Here is a 21,250-nt window from a genome sequence, read left to right as displayed (position 1 = left end):
AAAAGCGCAATGCCCGACAGATACGAAAACAGCCTCTGTCATTAAAACTGTGTGCTACTGACACATGAACAGGAAACAAATGGAATATCCAGACATCAACCCAGTAACATGGAAATTTGGTTCATAAACATAATTTCAGAGCGGTGGAACAAATATGCAGTTTATAATGAAAGGTGCTAAGACAAATGGTTAGCCGTCTGAGAAATGATGAAATTAATTCTGGACCTCACAGGGATAAACTCCAAACGGATCAGGAGTCTAAATGTGAAAAACAAAACAAAACCACATGTCAAGTGTTCACGTGAGTTCGTGGCTGATTAAGAAACAAGATGTGCCCAGGAGGTGGCAGTGGCGCACAAGCTGTGACAGGTTGGAGGGTGAGGGAGTCTCACGCACCATGAGATTATCCACAGGCTTCGAATTGGGGGTCACTACTCAGAAAAGAGAAAAAAATGGGCTTGGGAGGGGGGGCGCGCAGAGAACTCCCAGAGAAGAAGGAGATCAGACAGGGGGAGGGCTGATGTGACTAGATCACCTTTCTCAGCAGCCTGACAGGTGTCTGAGTCACAAAGCTCTGAAGGGCAGCAACGGCTTGCAGTCTTTAGAGCCCTCGGATTTATCTTATCTATGGCTAGCAGAGATTGGACACAATTTCACGAAGTATACAAAGCAACCACATGCTAAATGATTCAACACTATGCGTGTTTGGGATGTGTTTTATTTATTATTTATTAATTTTGAGACGGAGTCTCCCTCTATCGTCCAGGCTGGAGTGCAGTGGCACGATCTTGGCTCACTGCAACCTCCGCCTCCCAGGTTCCAGCTATTCTCCTGCCTCAGCCTCCCAAGTAGCTGGGATTACAGGTGCCCACCTTGTAATTTTTAGTAGAGATGGGGTTTCACCATGTTGGCCAGGCTGGTCTCAAACTTCTGACCTCAGGTGATCCGCCCGCCTCGGCCTCCCAAAGTGCTGGGATTACAGACGTGAGCCACTGCAGCCACCGTGCCTGGCCTTGGGATATGTTTTTTTTTTAATTTTGTTTTGTTTTTTTGAGACGGAGTCTTGCTCTATGTCGACCAGGCTGGAGTGCAGGGGTGCAGTCTCGGCTCACCGCAACCTCTGCCTCCCAGGTTCAAGCGATTCTCCTGCCTCAGCCTCCAGAGTAGCTGGGATTACAGGCACGTGCCACCAAGCCCAGCTAATTTTTGTATTTTTAGTAGAGATGGGGTTTCACCATGTTAGCCAGGATGGTATCTATCTCTTGACCTCGTAATCCTCCTGCCTCAGCCTCCTAGACTGCTGAGATTGCAGGCGTGAGCCACCGCACGGATATGTTTTAAGTAACTGAATGTATTAAAAGTTGACTTTGGCACCAGCAGGCTATTGTGAATAATGTTGCTATGACCATCGTGTGCAAAAATATCCGGGACCCTTGTTCTCAGCACTTTTGGATACATATGCAGAAGTGGAATGGCCGGGTCACATGATAATTCTGTCTGATGTTTTCAGAAACCACTGTCCTGTTTTCCAGAGCTGCTGCACCATTTTGTATTCCCATGAGCAGGTGCACAAGGTTCCAACTTTACCACATCCAGCCAACAGTTAACCTCCTATTTAATGGCTAAGAGCCATCACCACCGGGGTAACGTGATCTCACTGTGGCTTTTGTTTTCATTTCCCTAACGTTTAGTTATGTTGATCATCTTTTCATGTTCTTATTGGCCATCTGTTATCTTCTTTATTACAAGTCCTTTTTTGAATTAAATTGGTTTTGTTGTTATTCTTGAGTTATAGGAGTTCTTAATAAACTGAATATTAATCCTTAATCAAACACATGAGTTGCAAATATTTCCTCCCATTCTGTGGGTTTCCTTTTCACTCTCATGATTGTCCTTGGATGCACAAAATTTGTAATATTGATGTAGTCCAATTCATCTAGTTTTCTTCAGTTGCCTGTGTGGGTGATTTCATAACCAAGAAATCATTTCCAATTCCAGTGCCATGAAGTTTTTTCTCTATGTTTTCTTCTAAGAGTTTTATACATTAGCACTTACATTTAGGTTTTTGATTCATTTTGAATTAATTTTTATATGTGGTATAAAGTAATGGTCCAGCTCCACTGTTCTGCATGTAGATATCCAGTTTTCTCCAGCACCATTTCTCCCCCAGGCTCTATTGAGGTACAACTGACAGATTTAAAAAAATCATATATACTTAAGATGTGCAATGTGATGATTTGATATATGCACACACTGTGAAATGACCATGATGAAACAGATCCATCCCCTCACCTAGGCACCTTCTTTTGAGTGTGTGGTGAAAATAGTTAAGATCTACTATCTTAGCAAATTCCAATCATCATACAGTACAGTATTATTAACTAAAATCGCCATGCTATACATTACATCCCAGATCTTACTCATCCTTTAACTTAAAGTTTGTACCATTTGACCAACATCTCCCCATTCCTTCCACCAACCCCATCCTCTGGCACTCAACATTGTACTCTCTGCTTCTAGGAGTTCAGCTTGTTTGGATTCCATGTGAGGTTACATAGGATTTCCTTTCTTTTTTTTTTTAAAAAAAAGGCTAAATAATAATCGTATGTGTGTGTGTGTGTGTGTGTGTGTGTGTCATAGTTTGGTTTTGTTTCTAGAGATAAGATCTCACTCTGTTGCTCAGGCTGGAGAGAGTGCAATGGCACAGTCATGGCTCACTGCAGCCTTGAACTCCTGGGCTCAATCATCCTCCTGCCTCAGGATCCTGAGTAGCTGGGACTACAGGCATGCACCACCACACCTGGCTTTCTTTTTCAAGATTGGTTTAGCTAATTGAACTCCACTGAGATTCCATATGTGCGTTTTATTTCTTTTTTGTTGTTGTTGTTTTTTGAGACAGAATCTCGCTGTTGCCCAGGCTGGAGTGCAGTGGTGCAATCTCGGCTCACTGCAAGCTCCGCCTCCCAGGTTCACGCCATTCTCCTGCCTCAGCCTCCCGAGTAGCTGGGACTACAGGCGCCCACCACCATGCCCGGCTAATTTTTTTGTATTTTTAGTAGATACGGGGTTTCACTGTGTTAGCCAGGATGGTCTCGATCTCCTGACCTCATGATCTGCCCGTCTCGGCCTCCCAAAGTACTGGGATTATAGGCGTGAGCCACTGCGCCCGGCCCTCATTTTTTTAATTTATGTTTTTTGAGATGGAGTCTCACTCGGTTGCCCAGGCTGGAGTGCAGTGGCGCCACCTTGGCTCACTACGACGTCCACCTCCCAAGTTCAAGCAATTGTCCTGCCTCAGCCATGCAAGTAGCTCAGATTACAAGCATGTGATACCATGCCTGGCTAACTTTTGTATTATTAGTAGAGACAGGGTTTCGCCATGTTGGCCAGGCTGTACTCCTGACCTCAAGTGATCCTCCTGCCTTGGCCTCCCGAAGGGCTGGGGTGTAGGAGTGAGCCGCCGCACGCTGCCTGTGCGTGGTATTTTAAAGCTAATTTTGGAAGTACTTTAACCTCACTTCTGTCATATTCTGCTGGTCACAGAGACCAACCCTACTATGATGTGAGAGGACTACACAGAGGTATAAATCTCAGGAAGCAGGAATCACTAGGGCACATCATCCTCCTGGAACAGAGAAGAATTTGGCAACATCCAACAAAACTACAGGTGCAATCCAGCAATCCTACTTCTCAACATTTTCCCTGAAGGCAAATCTCTTAACAATTCAAAAATGCCTTAGATGACCAATTGCAGTCAAGCAGTCGGGTAGCTAAGCGTAGCATGGTGCCTCCAGCAGTGGAGTGCTACGCAGCTATGGAGATGAAGGTCTCTATGAGCTCCTATGGAGTGATTTCCAAGATACACTATTAAGTGAAAATGTAAACTGCAAAACAGTAGCTACAGTAGGAAACCTTTTCTTTGGAAAAATAGACTGGGCGCAGTGGCTCATGCCTGTAATCTCAGCACTTTGGGAGGCTGAGGTAGGCACGAATCATTTGAGGTCAGGAGTTCGAGACCAGCTTGGCCAACACGGTGAAACCCCGTCTCTACCAAAAAATGCAAAAATTAGCTAGCCATGGTGGTGGGCACCTGTAATCCCAGCTACCCAGGAGGCTGAGGCAGGAGAATCGCTTGAACCTGGGGGGTGGGGGTTGCAGTGAGCCGAGATCACGCCACTGCACTCCAGACTGGGCGACAGAAGGAGACTACATCTCAAAAAAATAATAAAAGGAAAATAGACAATAAAATATACATGTATATTTATCTCTTCATGTTGAATACAAGGAAATACAGATAAGATTATTCAGAAAATAATAACCCACAGGTTGAGAAGGATGGTAGGATGAGAACAAGGTGGAAAGGAAGGGGACAGGGAAGGCTATCTAAAGATGACATTCTGTTCAGTTCTGATCTCCAAACCGAGTTATTTCTTTACATTCTTAATGTTAAAAAATCAACATAGGGCTGAGCGCGGTGGCTCATGCCTGGATTCCCAGCACTTTGGGAGGCCAAGGCGGGAGGATCACTTGAGGCCAGGAATTCAAGACCAGCCTGACCAACGTGGTATAACCCTGTCTCTACTAACAATACAAAAAAGCCAGGCGCAGTGGCTCACGCCTGTAATCCCAGCACTTTGGGAGGCCGAGGCAGGCGGATCACGAGGTCAGGAGATAGAGACCATCCTGGCTAACACGGTCAAACCCCGTCTCTACTAAAAATACAAAAAATTAGCCGGGCGTGGTGGCGGGCGCCTGTAGTCCCAGCTACTCAGGAGGCTGAGGCAGGAGAATGGCGTGAACCCAGGAGGCGGAGCTTGCAGTGAGCCGAGATGGCGCCACTGCACTCCAGCCTGGTCCACAGAGCGAGACTCCGTCTCCAAAAAAAAACAAAAAACAAAAAACAAAAAAAATTAGCTGGGCATGGTGGTGGGCCTCTGTGATATCAGCTACTCAGGAGGCTGAGACAGGAGAATTCCCTGAACCTGAGAGGTTCTGGCTCACACTCCCTCACCCTGCTCCCCTCCCCTCCAGCTCTCTCTGCCCGACTCTTCCCTCATGGGACCTAGGGACAGAGGACTAACCTTTCCACTCCTGGACTCCACCCTGCCCACGGTCTGTAGGTAATAAATCTTTGAACGTGTTTCCTATTGCAGCAGTTGAATTTGTGCCTTCCACCGGAAGGGCCAGGGGGTGCCCAGTCTGCGTTTTCCTGGAGACCCGGGGCAGCAGGGGGGATACAAGGGCGGGCTCCCAGTGCCAGAGCCATGGTCAGGCAGGCACAAGCTGGACACAGGTCAGACAAGAGCCACGGGGCATCTGTCAGCATGAGCAAATTCCCAATGGGATGGACCCCAGATCGCAGGTTGGACAATGAGGCATTGGGCCCTCCACCGTGTAAAAGCTGCGTCCCGTCACAGGTGCATGGCAAACGCCATGTCCAGCCCCTTTGTTTCCCATGAGCACAGGGCTGCCAGCTGCCTGTCACTGGAACCCAGTTTAGCTGAGGGCTCTCAAGACAGGGTGGAGGGAATCCTTGGAGGCTCTGCTGATATTCAGCATAACAGAGTGACAGATGGCAGCCTGGCCCCAAACTGCAGCTTGTGTGTGAGTCACAACCACAGTGAAGGGCCTCAGTAATGCGTTCCAGGTGAGGGCAAGCAAGTATACTTCGCTCATCTCTCCCGCTGAATACAACACCAAACCTGGACAGAATGTATGGAAAAGGTCACTGAAGACTGAGAAGTAAACAGCAGGAAGGAGAACTGGGAAAATACCAAATTTTGAAGCTCTGCCAAGATGATGCAGGGCAGGTGAGCCCCAAATTCGGGCTTGGCCCAGGAGAGTTCTTGGCTTCACCCAGGAAAGAATGTAAGGGTGAGCCTGGGGCAGGAGAAGGCAGGGTTACAGAGGCAGCCATGTATGGAAAGTGGCTGCTCCTTGCAAAGCACGGCTACCCCACAGGCAATGCATGCAGAGTAACTGTACATGGGCTATTGACAGCTGTATTTATTCATTTTTTTGAGACAGTCTTGCTCTGTCGCCCAGGCTGGAATGCAGTGGTATGATCTTGGCTCACTGTAACCTCCGCCTCCTGGGTTGAAGTGATTCCCCTGTGTCAGCCTCCTGAGCAGCTGGGATTACAGGTGCCCACCACCACGCCCGGCTAATTTTTTGTATTTTTAGTAGAAATGGGGTTTTGCCATGTTGCTTGAGCTGGTCTTGAGCTCCTGACCTCAAGTGACCCACACGCCTCAGCCTCCCAAAGTGCTAGGATTATAGGTGTGGGCCACCGCACCTGGCCAGCAGCTGTATTTACACCCACTTTTAATTATATGCAAATTAAGGGACTTTTTAGAACTTTCTAGAGTTTCTGGAGTTTCCAAAACCATGCAAGGTCACTTTCGGTCATCGCCGTGGCATGTGGCCATGGTACTTGATCTTCTTTGGGTGTGTGGTCTTATTTCTTTCGTTCATTTGTTTAGTTTATGGGTGCCCTTTTATTTATCAGCCAATCTGATAGCATGCTAGACATAACACACATCACATAAGCAAAGCAACCTAAACAAGAGAGCTGGATCCAAGTTATTTACAAAATTGGGACCTCTCTACCTGGCTAAACTTTGTTTGATCTAATGGGTGTGGAATACAGGGTGAGGCAGGGAAGGGGATCTCAGAGCAGCAAATAAGGAAGGGCGGGGATGATCCTGGCTCACCCAATATTGGCAGAACACACAGCAGGTACACTTACCTGTCCACAGGAGCCAAAATGGCACTGCCCGGTCTCCCTCAGGTCTCCCTGGTTTGGAGGGGTTCAGCCATTAGGAGGGGAGCAGCGTGTGGTTCTGCAACCAGCCGACCAGAGCAGTGGGTCTCACACGAGGTGGTGCTGTCGCCACTTGCCTGTCCCCTCGGCTCCACCACCTGTCAGGAAAGACGATGGCCCCTGAAAGAGCCTGTGGCTAGTGTCACAGGTCTGCAGTGTCACAGCGTTCCACTGTCCCAGCCGTGATATTTGCAGCTTTGATGGCCATGGCACTGGTCACTGTCTCTCACTGACCTGCCACCTTGCATCATTTGCTGCCCTGCCAATCACTGCCTCTCTGCCTCTCACTGTCTTCTCTTCATCCCTTTGTGGCCGCCAAGGTGATGTAGGGCAGGTGAGCCCCAAAATTGCAGCTTGGCCCAGGAGGGTCCTTGACTTCACCCCGGAAAGTATGCGAGGGCGAGCCAGCGGTGGAAGAGGCGGCTTTACTGAGCAGCCATGCACAGAGAGTGGCTGCTCCCTGCACAGAGAGTGGCTGCTGCCTGCACAGAGAGTGGCTGCTCCTTGCAGAGCAAGTCCAATCAACAGGCAGAGCACCCAGAGCAGCCACGTGGAGGCTGCTGGCAGCTGTATTTACCCATATTTAATGACACACAAATTAAAGAGGTTATTGGCCGGGCGTGGTGGCTCATGCCTGTAATCCCAGCACTTTGGGAGGCCAAGGAGGGCGGATCACGAGGTCAGGAGATGGAGACCATCCTGGCTAACACAGTGAGACCCCCGTCTCTAGTACAAAATACAAAAAATTAGCCAGGCGCGGTGGCAGGCGCCTGTAGTCCCAGCTACTCGGGAGGCTGAGGCAGGAGAATGGCGTGAACCCGGGAGGCGGAGCTTGCAGTGAGCTGAGATAGTGCCACCGCACTCCAGCCTGGCGACAGAGCGAGACTCCATCTCAAAAATAAATAAATAAATAAATAAATAAATAAATAATAAGTAACCTCTTTATTTTATTTTTTGAGACCAAGTCTCGCACTGTTGCCCAGTTTGGAGTGTACTGGCGTGATCTTGGCTCACTGCAGCCTCCGCCTCCCAGGTTCAAGAGATTTGCTTGCCTGGGTGTTCGGTGGCTCACGCCTGTAATCCCAGCACTTCAGGAGGCCGAGGTGGGCAGATCACAAGGTCAGGAGTTCAAGACCAGCCTGGCCAAGATGGTAAAACCCCATCTCTACTAAAAATACGAAAATTAGCTGGGCGTGGTGGAGCACGCCTGTAATCCCAGCTACTTGGGAGGCTGAGGCAAGAGAATCACTTGAACCCAGGAGGTAGAGGTTACAGTGAGCCGAGATCACGCCACTGCACTCCAGCCTGGGTGACAGAGCGAGACTCCATCTCAAGACAAAACAAAACAAAACAAAAACAGAAATACCTCAAATCAACTTAAACAACCAGAAAGGAACAACCTAAACCCAAAGCTAGTAGAAATAAGAAAATAATAAAAGATTAGAACAAAAATAACAGAAATGAAAAATAGAGGATGAAACCAAAAGTTGATTTTTTGAAAAGATCAACAAAATTGACAAACTTTTTGCTAAATGGACTAAGAAAAAAGAGAACACTCAAGTTACCAGTAGTAGAAATCCAACTGGGGACATTACCACTGATTCTACAGAAATAAAAAGACCGCAAGAGAGTGTTATGAAAAGAGTCGTACACAAATTGTAAAACCCAGATGAAATGAACACATTCCCAGACACGCTAAACATACCAAGACTAAATCAGGAAGAAGTTAGAAATCTGAGTGGACCTGTAAGTAGTATGGAAATAGAATCACTAGTCAAAATTCTGATAAAGAAAAGCCCTGGCCGGCACCGTGCTCACACCTGTGATCCCAGCACCGGGGGAGGCCGAGACAGGCGCATCATGTGAGGTCAGGAGTTCAAAGCCAGCCTGGCCAACATGGTGAAACCCCATTTCTACTAAAAATACAAAAAAATTAGTTAGGCACGGTGGCACACGTCTATAGTCCCAGCTACTCGGGAAGCTGAGGCAGGAGAACTGCTTGAACCTGGGAGGCAGAGGTTGAAGTGAGCTGAGATTATGCCACTGCACTCCAGCCTGGGCGACAGAGTGAAGCTGCATCTCAAAAAAAAAAAAAAAGAAAAAAAAAAGAAAAGCTCTAGACCTGATGCCTTCACTAGTGAATTCTACCGCATGTTTAAAGATGATTTAATGTTAAAAATTCTCAAACACTTCCAAAACACTTAAGAGGACGAAATACTTCTTAACTCTTTCTATGAAGCTTGCATTACTCTGACACCAAAGCCTGTCAGAGATATAAGAAAACTAGAGACTAATATCCCTTACGAACATTAACATAAAAACCAACAAAATAGGCCGGACATGGTGGCTCATGCCTGTAATCCTAGCACTTTGGGAGGCCAAGGCGGGCTGATCATGAGGTCAGGAGATTGAGACCATCCTGGCTAACATGGTGAAACCCCGTCTCTACTAAAAATACAAAAGATTAGCTGAGCATGGTGGTAGGCACTTGTAGTCCCAGCTACTCGGGAGGCTGAAGCAGGAGAATCGTTTGAACCTGGCAGGCTGAGATTGCAGTGAGCCAAGATCGCACCATGGCACTCCAGCCTGGGCGACAGAGCGAGACTCTGTCTCGAAAAAAAAAAAAAAAAGTCATATATGAAAAACCCAAAGCAACCGTCTTACAGAATGGTGAAAGAATGAACTTTTCCTTTAGGATGAGAAACGAGGCAAGGTTGCTGGCTTTCACCACTTGGACTCAGCATAGTACTGGAAGTTCTGACCAGAGCAATTCGGGAAGAAAATACAATAAAAGCCACCCAAATTGGAAAGCAAGAAGTAAAATCATCTGTTCGCAGAGGATATGATCTTATATACAGGAAATCCTTGAAGATTACACACACAGACAAAATGTGTTGGAACTAATAAATGAATTCAGCAAAGTAGCAGGATACAATGTCAAAATGCAAAACCAGTGCATTTCTATATACTATCAATTAACAATCTAAAAAAGCATTTACGAAAATAATTCTACTTACAATAGCATCTTGGCCAAGTGTGATGGCTCACACCTGTAATCCCAGCACTTTGGAAGGCCAAGGCAGGCGGGTCACTTGAGGTCAGGAGTTCAAAACCAGCCTGGCCAACATGTTGAAACCCCATCTCTACTACGAATACAAAAAAATTAGCCAGGTATGGTGGCAGGCACCCGTAATCTCAGCTAGTTGGGAGGCTGAGGCAGGAGAATTGCTTGAACCTGGGAGGCAGAGGTTGCAGTGAGCCAAGATGGTGCCACTGTACTCCAGCCTGGGTGACGGAGCAAGACTCTATCTGAAAAAATAAAAGTAAAAGAATAAAATACTGCTGAGGTGGATGGATCATGAGGTCAGGAGATCAAGACCATCCTGGCTAACACAGGGAAACTGCGTCTCTACTAAAAATACAAAAAATTAGCCGGGGTTGGTGGCAGGTGCCTGTAGTCCCAGCTACTCGGGAGGCTGAGGCAGGAGAATCACTTGAACCTGGAAGGCGGAGGTTGCTGTGAGCCGAGATGGCGGCCACTGCACTCCAGCCTGGATGACAGAGCGAGACTCCATCTCAAAAAAAAATAATAAAATAATAAAATAATAAAATACTTAATAACTAACTTAACTAAGGAGGTAAAATAATTGCAATAAAAATCTACAAAAAATTAAAGAAAGCATAAACAAATGAAAACACATCCCATGTTCATGGATTAGAATTAATATTGTTAAAAACGTCAACACTGCCCATATAAATCTACAGATTCAATGCAATCAATTTTGATTAATTCAAAACAGTATTAATTCTTCTATCAAAACATTTTGATAGGGAATTCGTATCAAAGTCCCACTGACATTGTTGTTACAGAAAAATTCATTTAAAAACTCACATAGGCCGGGCGCGGTGGCTCACGCCTGTAATCCCAGCACTGTGGGGGCCGGGCGCGGTGGCTCACACCTGGAATCCCAGCACTGTGGGAGGCCGAAACGGGCGGATCACGAGGTCAGGAGATCGAGACCATCCTGGCTAACACGGTCAAACCCCGTCTCTACTAAAACTACAAGAAAATTAGCTGGGCGTAGTGGCGGGCTCCTATAGTCCCAGCTACTCGGGAGGCTGAGGCAGGAGAATGGCGTGAACCCAGGAGGCGGAGCTTGCAGTGAGCCGAGATTGCGCCATTGCATTCCAGTCTGGGCAACTGAGCGAGGCTCCGTCTCAAAAAAAAAAAAAAAAAAAAAATTCATATGGAACCTTGTGGAACCCCAAATAGTCAAAATAATTTTTAAAAAGAACAAAGCTGGGCTGGGTGCGGTGGCTCACTCCTGTAATCCCAGCACTTTGGGAGGCCAAGCTGGGCGGATCACAAGGTCAGGAGATCGAGACCATCCTGGCTAACACGGTGAAACCCCGTCTCTACTGAAAATACAAAAAAATTAGCTGGGCGTGGTGGTGGGCACCTGTAGTCCCAGCTACGTGGGACAAAGCTGGAGGACTCACAGTTCCCGATTTCAAAACTTACTTCAGGCCGGGCACAGTGGTTCACGCCTGTAATCCTAGCACTTTGGGAGGCTGAGGCGGGTGGATTGTCTGAGCTCAGGAGTTTGAGACCAGCTTGGGCAACACAGTGAAACCTCGTCTCTACCAACATACAAAAAATTAACTGTGCTTGGTGGCACGTGCCTGTAGTCCCAGATACTCAGGAAGCTGAGGCAGGAGAATCGTTTGAACCCGGGAGGCAGAGGTTGCAGTGAGCCAGGATCACACAGCTGTACTCCAGCCTGGGTGACAGAGCGAGAATCTGTCTCCAAGAGAAAAAGAAAAAAGAAAAGAAAAAACTCACCTAAAATATTCAGTAATTGGGTTGGGTGCAGTGGCTCACGTCTGTAATCCCAGCACTTTGGGAGGCCGAGGCGGGTGGATCACCTGAAGTTGGGAGTTTGAGACCAGCCTGGCCAATATGGAGAAACCCGGTCTCTACTAAAAACACAAAATTTAGCCAGGCGTGGTGGCGCATGCCTGTAATCCTAGCTACTTGGGAGGCTGAGGCAGGAGAATTGGTTGAGCCTGGGAGGCAGAGGTTGCAGTGAGCCAAGATCACGCCATTGCACTCCAGCCTGGGCAACAAGAGTGAAACTCTGCCTAAAAAAAAAAAAAAAAAAAAAAATCTTCAGTAATCAAAACAGTGTAGTACTGGCATGAAGACAGCCATCTAGACCAATGGAATAGACTAGAGAGCCCAGTAATGAACACTCCTAAATATGGTCGAACGATTTTTGACAAGGGTGCCGAGACCAGTCAATGAAGAAAGGACAGTGGTTTTTCAACAAATGGTGCTGGGGAAACGAAATATCTTCATGCAAAAGAATGCAGCTGTACTCTTACCTAACACCAGATACAAAAATTACCTAAAAACGGATCAAATACCTTAATGTAAGACCTTAACTTATAACACTCTTAGAAGCAAACATAGGGCAAAAGCTTCATGACACCAGACCTGGCAATGATTTCCCGGATATGACACCCAAGGCACAGGCCAGAAAAGGAAAAACAGATTGACCTTCATGAAAATGAAAAAATTTTGTGCATCAAAAGACAATACCAACACAGTAAAAGGGCTACTTGCAGAATGGGAGAAAATATTTGGAAATCATTTATATAATAATGGATTAATATCTCAAACAAAGAGAGAACTGCTAATGCTCAATAACAACAACAACAAAAAAGGAACAGCCCAATTCAAAAATGGGTAAAGGACTTGGACAGATATTTCTCCAAAGAAGATATACAAATGACCAATAAGCACATGAAAACATGTTCAATATCACTAATCATTAGGAAAAAGCAAATGAAAACTACAATGAAATACCATCCCATACCTATTATTAGGATGAGTACCATCAAAAAAACAGAAAATAACAATGTAGGTGAGGATGGGAGAAATCGGTACCTTGCTGCTGGAAATGTACAATGGTGCAGTCACTGTAGAAACAGTATGGTGATTCCTGAAAAAGTTAAAAATAAAACTACCCTCTGATTCAGCAATTCCATTTCTAGGTATATACATTGAAAATAATTCAAAGCAGGGTGTCAAGAAGATATTTATATTTCATGTTCATAACAGCATTATTCACAATTGCCAAAAGGTGGAATCAACCTAGTTTACAGAAACAGATGAATGGGTAAACCACATGTGACATATCCATACAATGGAGTATTATTCTGCCTTTAAAAGAAAGGAAATTCTAACATATGGAAGGATATGAATGAATCTTGAGGACATTATGCCAAATGAAATAAACCGTTCACAAAAAGAAAAATGCCGTGTGATTCCACTTCTAAGAGATACTTAGCGTAGTCAAAATCACACACAGAATATAGAATGCTAGTTCCCTGGGGCGAGGAGGAGGGGCTATGGGGAGTTACTATGTAACGGGCATCGAGTTTCTGTTCTACAAGGTGAACAGAGTTAAGGAGCTGGACCGGGGTGACGGCTGCACCATACTGTGAATTTATTTGATACCACTGAACTGCACACTTAAAATGGTTAAGATGATACATTTTGTTGTGTTTTGTCACAATAAAATAACTGAAACAAACGGGAACATAAGTGTTGGCAAGGATGTCGGGGAACGAGCACCCTTCTGTATTGCTGGTGGTGAAATCGAGCCGCCGCTGCGGAAAACCGTTCTGTGGTTTCACAAACAGTTCACACCCTAAGGCCCAGCTATTCATGCCTAGGTATACACTAAAGATAAATGGAAACAGGCACCCAAATACTTGTACGAAAATGTTCATCGTGTCACTGGACGCAAAAGGCAAAAAGTGGAAACAACCCACTGTCCATCAACAGAGGAAGAGAGAAACGTGTGGGCTCCATCCACGGAATATTATTCACTCCTGAAAAGGAACGCGGGCCTGATCCCCGCTCCACCGGGGACGAACCTTGAAGGCGCGATTCTAAGCAAAAGACGCCGGAACACAAAAGGCCACAGCACGTAGGGCTCCATTGAACGGAGGTCAGAACAGGCTGGTCTGCGGAGCAGGGCGGGGGCTGCAGAGCCCGGGGAGGGGCGCGGAGAGCGGCCGCCGACGGGCAGGGCTCTGCTCGGGTAGAAGCTGTTCCGGAGCCCGGGAAGGTGCTGGTCCCGCAACACTGTTGGGGGGGCCCCACTAAGCTGAGCCTTGCGACCCGGTTTATGTGACGTGAGTTCCACCTCAATCTAAGTGTGAGGAAACGAACAGCGTTCTTAAACGCAGAAACGTGCCCATTCGAATTGTTAACGCGAGCGCGGAGCCCACTGACAAAGCAAAGTAAGACAAACCGGGAGTCAGAAAACTCAGCGACCCACAGGATCCACCGTGATGTTTCTCACAAATGTTACAGCGAAAACAATCGGACTTGAAAATAAACGCGACCTACCTGGTTCTCGGAAGAGGAGAAGGATCCGGGCGAAAGGCGTCAGTTCTCCCTCGCTTGCCCCGTAGACGCAGCGCAGGCCCCGAGCTCCCGAGCGGCGGTTTCAGAACCCGCGGGTCACCCAGGAGCTCCTCCCGCAGAACCAGCCGAAAGCTCCCAGCGCGGAGGAGGGCGGGTGGCTGCCCTCCCCGACCTCGCCCCGCCCGCGCGGACGCCCCCGGCCCCACGCGGGGACCACCCCGGGACGCCTGCCGGAGCCCGCGCGCCCCCGGGCAACCTGAGTGCACCTGCGCCCCGCGCGCACCTGAGCGCTCCCGGCCACGCCCCTGCCACGCCCCCGGCCCCCACGTGCCGCCCTCACGGGGCCCCGCCCCCTCGCGGTTCGGCCGCAAGCCCCGCCTCTCAACTTCCCCGCCCCTCAACCTCTCCGCCCTATGCCCCAGATCGGGCCCCGCCCCTTTACGCCTTAGGCCCCGCCCTCACACCGCCCGCCCCCACACCCCGCCTCCACTGGACTCAGGCTCCGCCCCTTAATGCCTCGCCCCAAAGCCCCGCCCCAGGAGCCCGCCCTGGTCCAGGCCCCGCCCCGTCCCGAGCGCAGCCTGCGACCGATGGAGCAGGAGGCGCGGGTGCTGAGAGCTGCGGGCGGCTTTGGCCGGGCCCGGCGCCTGCTGGCCTCCGCCTCGTGGGTACCCTGCATAGTGCTGGGGCTGGTGCTGAGCTCCGAGGAGCTGCTTACCGCGCACCCCGCGCCCCACTGCCGACCGGACCCCACGCTGTTGCCCTCAGCGCTGCGCGCCCTGCGCGGACCCGCGCTGCTGGATGCCGCCATCCCGCGCCTGGGGCCCACGCGAGCCGCGAGCCCCTGCCTGCTCCTGCGCTACCCCGATCCCGCGCCCCGCACCCGCCCCGGCCCGCGCCCCGCGCCCGCACGCAACGGCACCCGGCCCTGCACACGCGGCTGGCTCTACGCGCTGCCCAGCGCCGGCCTCCTGCAAAGCCCGGTCACCCAGGTGCGCCCCCGTCCCTGCTGCCCCGCAGCCCTCCCCGCCCCCAGTCCGCCGAGGCCCTGGGTGTCCTTTCTCCATCCTACCTGGCGCCTCTGACCCGGGCCCCCCGGCCGTCCTCCTGGGCTTCCTGCTCCGGGGCGGCCGCCGGCCCGACGGTGCCGCAGACGGGCGCGCACGGGCCAGGCCCGCGGAGAGGGGCCGGGCGGGGGCTGAATCTGGGCCTGGGAGCTGCCAGGCGCGGGGCGGCCTGGGGCGCTGGAGGATTGGAGCCGAAGGCGCCGGTGGGGGAGCAGGGCCTGGAATTTGCTTCATGACCACCAGCGTCTTGAGCAGACCGTGGCTTTGGGCTGGCTTTCCAAGGCAGAGTCTCTGCTTGGAGGGACTGACGTGGTCAGCACAGATTGGGGAAGGTGGGCTTCCCATCAGTGAGGCGCGCAGAGGCTGGGCTAGAGACCGCATTGCCTGAAGGGAAACCTTGACGGTCTGCGTGAGAAGAGATGGGGAGGCGGGCGGCAGGGACCTTCAGGCCCCTTTCATCCCTTTCCGCGCTGGGGCTGAGACCTGCACACCCCTGAGGCAGCCTTTACCCCGAGGCCCCCATCCCCCACCCTGGGAGGACTGGCCCCAGTGTGCAAACTGGAACGGGGTTGCCACATCTTCACAAGGGCTGCCTGGGGCCCAGGAACCCGCCGGGCTTCTCTCTCCACCCTGCTCCCTCCCACCTCCCACCTGCCCTCCTCCTGTTTGGTGCCTGGATCCAGGAATGCCCCATCAGCTTTCCCAAAACGTCAGGTTTGAAAGTAAAATCTCGGGCATAGCACGGCCCCCAGCAGTAGATTAAGCTTGCCAAGAAGACCCAGGAACCGGAAGGGGTGGGGGGAGGCGCAGAGCTGAGGTCAAGGGTCAAGGGCCTCGCCGGGAAATGCCGCTGAGCACAGCTCTCCAGCCGCTGCCCGAGTCCCTCTTGAAATGGGCAGGGCAGGGAGGGCGTGGGTACCAGCGCAGGTGCTGGGGCTCATTTCTTAGGCCTGTGTCATGGCTATGACCCTTGGCCGGCTGGGGTGGGGGCTGTGTCTATGACGCCACCAAGGCCCTGGGTGTCCCCGGGGTCCCTCGGAATAGGAGGTGGAAACAGGTCGGACAAGAGCTGGCCGTGGGGGAAGAGCAATGGTGTGCGGAGGTGGGGAGGCCCTATCTAGGGACAAGCAGAAAACTTAGGGTGGGCAGATCCCCCCGACCCCTGTGCAGGGGCTGCCAGAGACCAGAGAGGCTGCTGTGTGACCTGGACCAAGCCCCTTGCCCTCTCATGCCTCAGTTTCCCCTTCTCTCCACGGAGGGATTGAGCAGGACATGGAGGGCCCCTTCCAGTAGCCATTCTGGGACTCCCTGCACCTGTCCCCAGGGGAGGGTCCTGAGCTGGCCTCCACGTGGCTGCTGTTCCCCATAGTGGAACCTTGTGTGTGGAGATGGCTGGAAGGTCCCGCTGGAGCAGGTGAGCCACCTCCTGGGCTGGCTGCTGGGCTGTGTCGTCCTGGGAGCAGGCTGTGACCGGTGAGGCCCCTTCCCTTTTCCTGCTGCCCAGCAGCCCTCCCCTCCGCCCACTCTCAGGGTTCAGCTAGACCTGGTGCTGCCAGGATGAAGGTTGGACCCTGGGTTATCCTGACCCTGTCCAAGCATGTCCCCCGCTGCCCACCAGGTTTGGACGCCGGGCAGTTTTTGTGGCCTCCCTGGTGCTGACCACAGGCCTGGGGGCCAGTGAGGCCCTGGCTGCCAGCTTCCCTACCCTGCTGGTCCTGCGCCTACTCCACGGGGGCACATTGGCAGGGGCCCTCCTCGCCCTGTATCTGGCTCGTGAGTACCCTGGGGGCTGCTGTCACTGGGGGAGGGGCAGTGGGTGGTCCGCAGGCCTCTGAGGCTCCCTTGCCGAGGGCCCCGAGCTGCAGGGACAGTGAGCAGTGAGTCCCTTGGGCATCCCACTCCTGGGCAGGTCACCAATAGGTCCCCGCAGTTCCCAATGGAACTGTTCCAGTCCTCCCCGAGGCCTCCACTTCAACCTGTCTGTGTCTGCCCAGGCCTGGAGTTGTGTGACCCTCCCCACCGCCTGGCTTTCTCCGTGGGGGCTGGCCTTTTCTCGGTGGCGGGCACCCTGCTGCTGCCCGGCCTGGCTGCGCTTGTGCAGGACTGGCGTCTTCTGCAGGGGCTGGGCGCCCTGATGAGTGGACTCTTGCTGCTCTTTTGGGGGTAAGTGTGGTGGGAGCTGGGCCAGCAGCCCTCATGGGGGCTGACTATGTAGTTTCCCTCTGCACTGACGTATCCCATGCCAGGTAAACGGCTGGGTTACAGGGTCACAGAGAACTACAGTGATGTCCTGCCCCTGAGCCTGGGGGTGGGGTGGGGGCCCTGGCCTTTGCCTCTCCTTCCAGGAGGAGGTGGAGGGAGCCGTGGGCATCCTCACCAACCCTGCAGGTTCCCGGCCCTGTTCCCCGAGTCTCCCTGCTGGCTGCTGGCCACAGGTCAGGTAGCTCGAGCCAGGAAGATCCTGTGGCGCTTTGCAGAAGCCAGCGGCGTGGACCCCGAGGACAGTTCCTTGGAGGAGAACTCCCTGGCTACAGGTCAGGCGCCTGCCAGGGAGGAGGGAGATCCAGGTACTGGAGGAGGGCTTTGGAGAGGCACAGCTCCTCACCCCCCTCCCCTCACATCTCTGCGGCTACAGAGCTGGCCATGCTGTCTGCAGGGAGCCCCCAGCCCCGGTACCACTCCCTGCTGGGGCTTCTGCGCACCCAAGTCACCTGGAGAAACGGGCTTATCTTAGGCTTCAGCTCGTGAGTCGAGGAAGGGCTGGGGTCCTGCACCATCCCCCGGGGTGGGCATATGGTCCCCAGAGTCCCCAGCTCTGGCTGGGCCCATAGATTTGCTCTCTCTCCCAGGCTGGTTGGTGGAGGCATCAGAGCCAGCTTCCGCCGCAGCCTGGCACCTCAGGTGCCGACCTTCTACCTGCCCTACTTCCTGGAGGCCGGCCTGGAGGCGGCAGCCTTGGTCTTCCTGCTCCTGACGGCAGATTGCTGTGGACGCCGCCCCGTGCTGCTGCTGGGCACCATGGTCACAGGCCTGGCATCCCTGCTGCTCCTCGCTGGGGCCCAGTGTGAGCTTGGGGCCCCGCAGGCCATACAGGAGCCATTGTGTTTGGGCCGAGGGTCTGCCCCACCAGGGGGCCATAGTGCTGACAGGGGAGCAGCCTGGGGTGGCAGCCCAAGGCCAGCTGCTGTTTGTTTTCCTCTGATCCTTGTGGAAGGCCCAAAAGGATCTTTTGTGACTGGCCTAAAGTAAGGAACCTGTCTGAGCCTAAAACACCTGCCCCAGCCAGACTGCAGCACAGGCGTGAGAGGTCAAGAGGCCGGGCTGGGTAAAAGCTCTGCCCAGAGTTCCAGGTGGCCGAGGCTGGCCATGGACTGGTGTGGGAGGGCCCATATACTCAGGGCCAGCCACATGGTGTGTGGAGCTAGGTGCAAAATGAAATGCAGGCCTTGCTTCCAATGTATTCGAGATTTTAGGACAGTTCTCGAAATTGCAAAGACAGTGGAGAGCACAGCAGTAGCTGAGCGTGGGCCCGAGTGGAGGTGGTCGGTGTGGCTGCGGCTCGGGGTCAGGATTCTACCGTCCTTAGAATCTAAGCCAGGCTGGAATCAGGCTGCAGAGGACAGGTTCCCCCTCCAGGTTTCTCAGGGGGGCTGGAGAAGGAGGCTTGGAAAGTGGGTCCCCAGACAGTGGTGTGGTTCTCTGGGGAAGGGCCCTGAGTGGCCAGGGTGGAAGGCCTGGGGGGAGAGCCTGGGAACCCCTGTTCTTTGTCCCCAGATCTGCCAGGCTGGACTGTGCTGTTCCTCTCTGTCCTGGGGCTCCTGGCCTCCCGGGCTGTGTCTGCACTCAGCAGCCTCTTCGCGGCCGAGGTCTTCCCCACGGTGATCAGGTGAGCTTCAGGGTTGCCCGGCCACACAGCAGGGTCCAGGGCCTCTCATGGGGAGGAGGGGCCAGGGGGACAGGAGGCCCTGTCCCCATACCCCACCCAGGTTCCTGCCTGTGATTCCTCCATCCAGTAGGGACTCGGGGTAAAGCGCTGCCCTGCTCCTGGATGGTGGGGGCCACTGCTCACAGAAGGCTCTGGGCAGACGGCTCAGGAACTGAGAAGGGGAGGGAAGGCCACGCAGGCCTGAAGCCAGGGGTGCGGGGTTGGGGCAGAGATGAGGAGGCCTCCAGAAATGGCAGAATTCCAGGGGAAAGCATCACTTTTCGATCTTCTTCTTCTTCTTTTTTTTTTTTTTTTTTTTTTTTTTGAGACGGAGTCTCGCTCTGTCGCCCAGGCTGGAGTGCAGTGGCGCGATCTCGGCTCACTGCAAGCTCCGCCTCCCGGGTTCACGCCATTCTCCTGCCTCAGCCTCCCGAGTAGCTGGGACTACAGGCGCCCGCCACCACGCCCGGCTAATTTTTTATATTTTTAGTAGAGACTGGGTTTCACCGTGTTAGCCAGGATGGTCTCGATCTCCTGACCTCGTGATCCACCCGCCTCGGCCTCCAAAAGTGCTGGGATTACAGGCGTGAGCCACCGCGCCCGGCCCTTTTTTTTTTTTTTTTGAGATGGAGTCTCGCTCTGTCACCAGGCTGGAGTGCAGTGGTGCGATCTCAGCTCACTGCAGCCTCCAACTCTCTGGTTCAAGCGATTCTCCTGCCTCAGCCTCCTGAGTAGCTGGGATTACAGGCACGCACCACCACGCACAACTAATTTTTGTATTTTTAGTAAAGACAGGGTTTCACCATGATAGCCAGGATGGTCTCGATCTCCTGACCTCATGATCCGCCTGCCTTGGCCTCCCAAAGTGCTGGGATTACAGGCATGAGCCACTGTGCCCGGCCACTTTCCAGTCTTGAACAGAGCAAAAAGTGCTCCAGGAGAGGAAGGAGGTTTTTCCAAAACAATTTTTCAAATTATCCTCAGCCAGCAAACCTTAGGCTGTGCGGAGGCCGGGCCTTCCCCCTGCTCACACTGGAGTCACATGTGTGTCCCCCAATCTGTTGCCCCACCAGCTGCCCCCAACGCACTCTCTCCCACAGGGGGGCCGGCCTGGGCCTGGTGCTGGGGGCCGGGTTCCTGGGCCAGGAGGCCGGCTGCCCCCAACACACTCTGTCCCACAGGGGGGCTGGGCTGGGCCTGGTGCTGGGGGCCGGGTTCCTGGGCCAGGCAGCCGGCCCCCTGGACACCCTGCACGGCCGGCAGGGCTTCTTCCTGCAACAAGTCGTCTTCGCCTCCCTTGCTGTCCTTGCCCTGCTGTGTGTCCTGCTGCTGCCTGAGAGCCGAAGCCGGGGGCTGCCCCAGTCACTGCAGGACGCCGACCGCCTGCGCCGCTCCCCACTCCTGCGGGGCTGCCCCCGCCAGGACCACCTGCCTCTGCTGCCGCCCTCCAACTCCTGCTGGGCCGGCCACACCCCCGAGCAGCACTAGTCCTGCCTGGTGGCCCTGGGAGCCAGGATGGGACCAAAGTCAAGGCCTGGGGCATGGCTGAGTACCCTAGACGTCTGGTCCAGGGCAGACACATTCCTCTCAGAAGCCCGTGTCTCAGTGCAGGTGGAGCCGTGGGGACAGCGTGAAGGTGTCCCCAGCCAGGCCCCAGGCACTGGGAGGCCCTGGGTCTCCCCCCAGCCACACCCAGTAGGTGTGGATGATAAAGGCTTCTGTGGAATGTGGCGTCCTCCCTGGTTCTTCCCTCAGGCCACACCTGGGGCCTGGAAGGGTCTCACCTGTGCCTGCTCCCCACCTCTGGGCTCACCAGCAAGGAGCCAGGGTGTCAGCGGCTGCTCCATAGCCCCTGTCCAGGTAGTGGCAGCCCCCGGCCGCCTCCTGCCCCAGCCAAGCAGGGTGGTATGGGGGCCTGGCCCTCAGGTCCCTGCCAGGCCAGGCCTCACTGGCCCCATCCCCCTCATGGTCAGTGTGGCAGTGGGCGCCCGTCC

The 21,250-nt window shown here is 52.9% G+C and overlaps 1 protein-coding gene across 5 annotated transcripts; it reads left to right on the top strand.

Annotated features, from left to right (window-relative positions):
• Window positions 1-14,829: 14,829 nt before the first annotated feature.
• On the top strand, window positions 14,830-20,982 carry SLC22A31 (solute carrier family 22 member 31). 5 transcript variants are annotated; one of them, XM_024350003.3, is made up of 9 exons: window positions 14,830-15,256; window positions 16,701-16,804; window positions 16,950-17,104; window positions 17,326-17,494; window positions 17,720-17,865; window positions 17,967-18,075; window positions 18,181-18,395; window positions 19,106-19,217; window positions 20,520-20,982. In XM_024350003.3, exons 1-9 carry the CDS (start codon window positions 14,855-14,857, stop codon window positions 20,803-20,805), a joined length of 1,698 nt encoding a protein of 565 aa, XP_024205771.1. In that variant the 5' UTR covers window positions 14,830-14,854; the 3' UTR covers window positions 20,806-20,982. The 5 variants fall into 5 exon arrangements, with proteins under 5 accessions (XP_024205771.1, XP_024205770.1, XP_024205772.1 ...); XM_024350002.3 differs by having other exon boundaries at window positions 14,831-15,256; window positions 20,438-20,982; XM_024350004.2 differs by having other exon boundaries at window positions 14,841-15,256; window positions 16,701-16,745; window positions 20,438-20,982.
• The last annotated feature ends 268 nt before the right edge of the window (window positions 20,983-21,250 follow it).

The sequence above is a fragment of the Pan troglodytes genome, chromosome 18 (genome assembly GCF_028858775.2).
Source record: "Pan troglodytes isolate AG18354 chromosome 18, NHGRI_mPanTro3-v2.0_pri, whole genome shotgun sequence".
NCBI classification, from domain to species: domain Eukaryota; kingdom Metazoa; phylum Chordata; class Mammalia; order Primates; family Hominidae; genus Pan; species Pan troglodytes.
Note: the sequence above shows the minus strand (reverse complement) of the source record. Positions and strands in the feature narration are given on the sequence as shown.

Coding starts and splice junctions, on each gene's coding strand:
- SLC22A31 (XM_024350002.3), top strand. CDS start 14,855: ATGGAGCAGGAGGCGCGGGTGCTGAGAGCTGCGGGCGGCTTTGGCCGG. Junction 18,076..18,180: donor CTTATCTTAGGCTTCAGCTC/GTGAGTCGAGGA, acceptor TCTCTCTCCCAG/GCTGGTTGGTGGAGGCATCA. Junction 18,396..19,105: donor GCTCCTCGCTGGGGCCCAGT/GTGAGCTTGGGG, acceptor CTTTGTCCCCAG/ATCTGCCAGGCTGGACTGTG.